Source organism: Corapipo altera, unplaced genomic scaffold, assembly GCF_003945725.1.
Source record: "Corapipo altera isolate COAL_440 unplaced genomic scaffold, ASM394572v1 145, whole genome shotgun sequence".
Taxonomy (NCBI): Eukaryota; Metazoa; Chordata; class Aves; order Passeriformes; family Pipridae; genus Corapipo; species Corapipo altera.
In genome coordinates this window covers 186,521-194,563 of record NW_020885078.1, presented here as the reverse complement: position 1 = coordinate 194,563, position 8,043 = coordinate 186,521, and the positions used below count along the sequence as shown (strand labels likewise).

Here is an 8,043-nt window from a genome sequence, read left to right as displayed (position 1 = left end):
CCTTGACCACTGTGGAGAATCTCAGAATCACAAAATGGTTCAGGTTGGAAGGGGTCACAGTGGGTCATCTGGTCCAGCTCAAGTAGGCTCTTCCTTGAGCACATTGCACAGGATTGAATCCAGACAGTTCTGGAATATCTCCTGTGAGGGAGAATCCACAGCCTCTCTGGGCAATCTCTTCTTCATTTGCTTTCTCTGGATCACAAGCCCCACGCAGGCGTGAGCCCGTGCTTTCCGGCCTTGTTCTTTTCCGCTTACTGTGGCAATAGATGTATATGCGTCTTCATACATGTTTTCTTTCTCCTTGGAGCTCGACTGTTTGGCCAAGCTGCTCCCCTGATAGATCTGCTTGTTTTCCTGTGTATCCAAAAGGACCATTTTCATGCTTGAAGGAGATTTGCCTTGAAGACATGTTGAGCTCTCTTGTGCTCCTTTGCCCTTTACAGAATATACCTGTGGGATCTCATCTACTGTTTCCTTGTCGGGATGGGAGGCTGACATCATCCTGGGATCTGTCAGCAGAAGACTAGCCAGGAAATCTAGGGATGTGATTAGTGCGCTTTACTCAGTACTCACCTGACGACACCTACAATGCTGCATCCTATCATGGGCTCCATAAGAGAAGGAAAATGGGGATATACTGGACTGACATGCCAGGAAGGAGGTTGGGGCTTGAGGACAAAGCCTACAATAGGAATCTTTCCCACAAGTTCCCAGTTGGCCCACTGCCCACCCATAGAATTGCTGCTCCTTCACATAGAAGGAAACCCCTTCCCTCTGTCCCTGCCTGTCTTTCCTGTACATCCCTCATGTGGTCAAATGAAGAGCTCAGGTACTCCAGGGATATCAGGGTTGTGCTTGCAGAGCTCTGACAAGCTTCTGTTTGTGTGTAGCCATGTGCAGAGAGCCCAGTCTTATGCTGTTTCATCTTTCTTGAGCGTCTCCCCCCCTCATTCCCCTGCCCCATGGATTCAGCACACAGAGCCCTGTGCCCCCTCCAAGGTCACTTTGAGCATTTTGCTCCATATTTACTCCCCCTGCAAAATGTTCAAGAAAAAAAGTTAATTTTTCAGGCACTTATAACATTTTGGAAAAGCTAATTAGAGACCATAAATGGTTTTTCTCTTTCAGACTGGATGTGCCCTACAGCAATAGGATGAATTCTCGTGTGCAGATGGGTGAATCTCTGACTGAGAAGAAAAGTAGGGACCTAGAAGACTTAAGTATTCATCTAGCCAACTCAGTTTTGAGATCTAGAATTTTCCATTTAGATCCAGACTAATCATGTTGCACTCCTTTTATTAGCAGAAGTGTTTATTTTATTAGCAATGAAAGAGGGTTTTGCAGTCCATCCTCAGCCAGGACATTTACAAGAGGTCACAGGAATCCACTCTGATGTTTTCTCTCCAGTAATCCAGGGAGATTGTATCCTGTGAAAAACATCCTACAGTGGGAGGCAGATTCTTAAATGTGTGTTTAGCATGTTTTGAGATGCCCTAAGTTTGCTAATATATTTGCATGAAGCTGCTGATTACCTACCACTTTCTGAAAGTCCAAGAGGGGAAGTACATCTCAATTGGCACTTTCTAACTCCATTTAGGCACCAGGATCCCATCAGCAAAGGCTGAAGTCACACCCCATAACAGGTGATATTAGCAGCTCTGACTGCTGTTGGGAGAAATACATTGAAAGGTCCATGTTGGATCACTGCAGACACGTTTGGACTCCTGTTTCTATCTCTACATATTTCTGGGGTAAAAATCTGCTACACTGGGTTCTCATCATGGAGATTATGGGATCTCATCATACATATATATAGGTATGTATGTATAAATATGAACATGAACATATATTAAAATAATTATAGGAAATATGAGCAGTGTTTATATACACATATATAGAGAGAGACATGCATATAAAACTTCTATGTAATACACATATATAAACCATATGTAGACTAGACATATATGTGTATACATATAGTATATACGTGCATAGATGTGTATTTCATATATGGAACTGTGATTACTGAAGGATTTGTTTCTGACACTTTGGTACATCATGTGGGATTTGTGAACTTTGTCTTCAGTGAGCAAATCATGTTTAGGGCAGCTGTGAAATTCAGATGGTGGAGAGACTACAGAGCAGACCTTCAAGTCTCAACCAAAATCCCTGACTTTCTCTTCACAGTTTTCACCAACACACTGGAAAGAAAATGTTTAACTAAAGCACTGTGGCTGAGTTCCTACTCATGAGATTCTCTGACACTCGAGAACTGCAGATATTCCACTTTATGTTATTTCTGACTGCCATGGTGGGAAACTTTCTCATTATTGTGGTTATAGTGCCAGTAATCACCTTCACACCCCCATGTACTTCTTCTTACTGAATTTGTCCATCTTAGACCTTTCAACCATCTCTGTCACCCTCCCAAAGTCCATGGCCAATTTTCTATGGAATACCACATCCATCTCCTATTCTGGCTGTGTTGCCCAAGTCTTTTTCTTCCATGTTTTTGGTGCTGCTGAACTTACTTTACTGACTGTCATGTCATATGATCGTTATATTGCCACCTGCAGACCTCTTTACTACGATATCATCATGAAGGGGAGCACTTGCAGCCTCATGGCAGCCAGTGCATGGCTCAACTGTGTCCCTTACTCTGCTCTCCACACTGGGAACATCTTTTCTTTAACCTTCTGCAAGTCCAACGTTATTGAACAGTTCTTTTGTGAAGTTCCATAGCTTCTCAAGCTTTCCTGTTCTCATTCATGTTTTAGTGAAGTTGGGATTCTTACATTTAGTTTTCTTTTAGTTGCCCTCTGTTTTGTTTTTATAAGTATGTCTTATATTCAGATTTTCACTGTGGTTTTGAGAATTCCTGTCAAGGAAATCCAGCGTAAAGCATTTTCAACCTGCATCCCCCATCTCATTGTGCTCTCTATGTTTGTTAGCACTGGTTCTTTTGCCTACCTTAAGCCTATCTCTAACTCCCCATCAGCTCCGGATCTCACAGTTTCTCTTTTCTATTCTGTGTTGTCACCAGTGATAAATCCAGTCATTTACACCACGAGGAACAATGACATCAAAGCTGCCAAGCAAAAATTAACTGGCTGCAGATTATTATACAGAAATAAGTAGGGTTTTTATCAGGCTTCCTCTATGTTCCAGGAAATGAACACTTCATAGCAAGGTGTCTATTCTCCCAGGCAACAAGTGATAGAATGTGAAGAAATAGCCTTAAACTGCACCGGGGGAGGTTCAGGTTGGACATTAGGAGGAATTTCTTCATGGAAAGGGTGGTCAGGCATTGGAAGAGGCTTCCCAGGGAGGAGGTAGAGTCGCCATCCCTAGAAGTGTTCAAGAAATGAATGGACGTGGCACTTAGAGCCATGGTCCAGTTGAGTGCCATGGTCTAGCTGATAAGGCAACTGGATTTGTCAGAGGTTGGACTTGATGATCTCAGAATCATTTCCAAACAAAATGATTCCGTGATTCTGTGATTAATTTTCCAGTAGCAAACAGTTTATATCACTGGAATAAGAGGAAAATATTGACCTATTTTTGAAGAAGATTTTGTAAAGATTTCATTATACGTGCAATTTTGACCCACTGATGGCAGCAGCTTTCACAGAATGATATATGGAATGGAACGGAACAAATCCAGGGTAATGCTCACAAACCCTTTGTGCATGCCTGCCTGCCTATGTCTCTATCTCACCTTCCCTTTGCTTTATATATGCTTATAGAATATAATTTATAATTGGGCTCTTTTATAAAAGGGACACACCTCAATGTGTGTGTATATGTGAGAATCATGGAATGACAGGATCCCAGAATGGGTCAGGGTGGAAGGGACCACAGTGGGTCATCTGGTCCCACCTTGCTGCTCAAGCAGGGTCAACCCAGAGAACCTGGCACAGGATTGTGTCCAGATGGTTCTGAAATATCTCTAGTGAGGAAGACTCCACAACCTCTCTGGGAAATCTGTTCCAATGTTCAGTCACCTACACAGTTGTATTGGGTCTGGCTGAGCTGGAGCTCATTTCCCCACAGCAGCCCTCACAGTGCTGTGCGTTGCATTGGCAACTGGAAGAGTGTTGATAACACACCAATGTTTTGGCCACTGCCGAGCGCAGCACCAGCACTGGGACATTCCTTCTTTAGTTGAGGGCAAGATCCTGGGAGGGGACCCAAGTAGGCCAGCTGACCCCAACTGACCAAAGGGACATTGCAGACCATGTGACATCAGCTCAGCTATAAAAGCTGAGGCATGGAGCAGGAGGGGGGCATTCATTGTCTCCAATGGCTGCCTGCTGAGGAACCATCACACGTCCCCAAGCCCTGCTCCTCGGGAGAGGTCGACCATGGCTGCTCATGGGAAGCAGAGAACAAACCCTGCTGTCTTTGGCTTCTGCACGTGCAAGCTTCACTTTACTTTTTTGCTTTAAATAAACTGCCTTATCCCAACCCACGAGTTGTTTCTTTTCCCACCTTACTCTCTCCTCTGCCCTGCTGGGAAGGGGAGTGATAGAGTGGCTGGGTGGGCACCTGGCATCCTGCCAAGCTCAACCCACCAAAACAGTAAAGAAGTTCTTCCTCATATTCAGGTGGAACTTCCTGTGCATCAGTTTCTGCCCATGGCCTTTTGTCCTATTGCTCAGCACCCCTAAGCAGAGCCTGGTCCCTCCTCCCTTCAGACACTGACAGATATTGTTGAGGTTCCCTCTCAGTCATCTCTCAAGGCTGAACAGGCCCAGCTCCCTCAGCCTGCCCTCATAACAAAGATGCTCCAGTCCCTTAACCATCTCCACAGCCTCCACTGGACCTGCTCCAGGAGCACCATGTCTCTCTCGTGCTGAGGAGACCAGAACTGGAGACAATGCTCCAGATGTGCCTCACCAGGGCTGAGTAGAGGGTCAGGATCACCTCCTTGACCTGCTGGTAATGCTCTTCCCAATGTACCAAGCATCTCATTGGTCTTCTTGGCCCCCAGGGCACACGGTTGGTTCATAGGCAGCTTGTGAGAACCCCCAGGTCCTTCCCCAAAATGCTGCTTTCCAACAGGTCACGCCCAGCCTGTAGTGGTGCCTGGGATTGCTCCTTCTCAGCTGCAGGACCCTGCATTTGCCCTTGATGAATCTCAGAAGGTTCCTCTCTGCCCATCTCTCCAACCTGTTGAGGTTCCTCTAAAGGGCTGCACAGCCCTCTGGGGTAATGGCCACTCTTCCTAGTTTTGTATCATCAGTAAACTTGCTGAGGATGCATCTGCCCCTTCATCCAAACCAGTGATAAATAAATTAAACAATACTGGGCCCAGTATTGAACTTCCAGAAACTGCCCAATAGGTCATGATGTTTATTTGAAAATACGAGGAGAAATGCAGGGAAGGGTTTTGGTGGTGTCCATTTAGATATGTCTCCACTGGAGTTTTTGCTTTATTACATCAGGTCTATTACATGCTATGGTGATTAGAGTGCATGATGTGCATCTTTATTATCATCACTTTAAAGCTAAATAAATGTTCGTTCACATTATCTGCTTTGTACTGTAAATTACCCATATAATTGCACGTTGTTCTTTTCCAAAGTAAATTATCATTGCTTTCCATTTCCTCCCAGCCTCACCCCCAAACCTTTACATAATGGAATCACTGTGTCCTGATTTTGAGCAGCTGAATTATTGTTGTTTGTTGGAAATCCCAAAAGCTTGGTGTGAGATTCTAAACACCGAATACTATTTTTGCTTTCAGATCCAATAACCCCATGAGAAGAAATACCAATTTATCATCTTTGACTATGCATGGAGTGTGAAGGGTAACTTAAGTGTGAGATTGAACTACACAAAAAATCTCCATGAAAAGTGTAGATGTAGAAAAGTAACCATTGTTAAAATATGGTGAATTTTTTTAGGGTTTGACCTTGCCTAGCTGCCAGGCACCTACATAGCTGCTCCCTCACTCGTTTTCTTGAATAGGACATGAAGAAAAATAAATGAAAAAGGTTGTGAGGTAAGAAAAAGATATGGTATTTGCTTAGCAATTACTGTCACAGGCAAAACAAACTCAACTTGGGGAAGACTGGTATAATTTACTGACAATTAAAAATAGAGTAGGAGGGTGAGAAATAAAAGCAAAAATTAAAACATCCTTCCCCCATGTCCCCTTATTCCCAGGCGCAGCTTCACTTCTCTACTGACTTCCTTTGCTCCCCAGCCCTGCCATCTGTACAGGGAGGATGGCAGACTGGGGCCTCTGACCAATACACAGCAATTTCCTTCTGGACCTTTGTCATCCTCACACTTTTCTTCTGCTCCAGCACAGGTCCTCCCCATGGGTTGCAATTCCTTCAGCAAATCTCCATCTGGTCCAGCAGAGTGTCCTCCATGGGCTGCAGCATGAATCTCTGCTCCATCATGGGCTGTAGGGAAATACCTCCTCCTCCTCCTCCTCCTCCTCCCTCTCTTACTGTGGTGTTTGCATTGCTGTTCTCACTCTTCTTTTCCCTCCTGTTCTGTCCGCATAGCATTATTTGCCTTTTCTTACATGTGATTTTACAGGGAGGCCACCAGCTTTGCTGACTGCCTCTGTAAGTGGGTCTGGTTTGGAACCACCTGTGATTGGCATGGGAAAATCTCACATAGGGGATTCCCACAGAGGTCACTGCTGCAGCCTGCCCACTACCAAAACCTTGTCATGTAAATCTAATATGCTTGAAAATCCTAGAACATCATAAATGGCACTGGACTTCAATACATAGGCAGCTAAATCTCATTCCACAATGGTATTTCACTCACTCCCCAGCTGTCACCTCAGAAAACCAGTCCTTTCTATCCTGCCTCCTACCTGACAGGTGGTTCAGATATCTCAGGACAGCTGAAATAGCACTGGACACCTATGGTAAACACTGCAGTGATCCAGTGAAATCCACCCCTTTACTTGACAAACTGTTTTTTAGGAAAAAAAAAAAGAAGAAAGAAAAAGAAAAAAAAGTTCCTCTAGCAAATAACATTATTTTTACCTTTCTATAAAAAACCAGAAAGGCACACAGGAAGAGAGGAGGGAAACAAACAGACAGTCAGATACATGAAGGTGTTTTCCTGTATTATCTTAACAGATTTTTCTCCCTGCAGTCTGGTATTTTGAACTGATGACTGAGTAAATCTCAGAGAAAAGCAGAATATGGAAATGAAGCAAATTTTAGTATTTGTGATTAGCATTTTTTTTCAGAACACGGTGATTATGGTAGAGAACAAATACGTGAACAAGCCAGCTTTGGTGAGTTGGCCATGGACAGCAACTAAGCACCCACCCAGTAGTTCACTTGCTCCATCCCACAAGGGTGTGATTTTAATGGCATGTGATACGTCCCTTTGACTAGTTTGGGTCAGCTTTCCTGGCTGTGTTCCCACCTAGCTTCTTTTCCACCCCCAGCAGTGAGGTAAGTGCACATCCTGAAGACAGTGGGCTCCTCAAAGCAGCCCAGTAGGGAATTTGCTGCCTCCAGACATTCATCCAGTTGGACTTCTGCAAGAAGAGACAAAATGGAGAGAGGGACTACAACTCAGTAAGGGAATACGTTGTGTACCAACAGTCTCACAGACTGCAGCACAGGAGCACTGGGAAAGAGGAATATGAATCAGTGGGTGTCAGCTGTGGATTTAGTGGGAAAAGTCCAGAGTGTGACTCCTCACAGCAAAATCTTCTTACCATCTTGGTCCAGCAGCCACCTGCATGCTTTGGCCACCAGAAGCTCTGACCAAGGTACCTTCCACTTATACTTGTGCAACCAGACCAAGGCCAAAACTGTGGCCCAGACAGCTGGCTCCACATCCTGTGAGGGAAAACAGAACAACCAAGGAGAAGAAGACTCTTTAAGCTTCTGAAATCCTCAACATCAGAAACTTCCCTAGTGCCTCTGGATTTCATCCCACACCTTCCATGTCCTTCTTCCACAAACAGAGAGGATAAACTCCACTGCCTTGATCTCTTCTTCTCAGTTCAGCTCAGACTAGAAATTTGGTTGGAAGAGGAAAGTTCAGCTC

At 44.5% G+C, this 8,043-nt stretch overlaps 1 protein-coding gene and 1 pseudogene across 1 annotated transcript in view; one reads left to right on the top strand and one right to left on the bottom strand.

Annotated features, from left to right (window-relative positions):
* Window positions 1-809: 809 nt before the first annotated feature.
* LOC113960053 lies at window positions 810-3,141 on the top strand (annotated as a pseudogene).
* Window positions 3,142-5,354: 2,213 nt separating this feature from the next.
* The window catches only part of LOC113960057 (von Willebrand factor A domain-containing protein 5A-like), a 14,264-nt gene continuing 11,575 nt past the window's right edge, over window positions 5,355-8,043 (bottom strand). The window contains exons 18-19 of the mRNA XM_027669397.1: window positions 7,709-7,832; window positions 5,355-7,525 (exon numbers count right to left, since the gene is read on the bottom strand). Coding sequence (XP_027525198.1) covers window positions 7,386-7,525; window positions 7,709-7,832 — 264 coding nt within the window. The 3' untranslated portion in view covers window positions 5,355-7,385. The remainder of the gene's footprint in view (window positions 7,526-7,708; window positions 7,833-8,043) is intronic.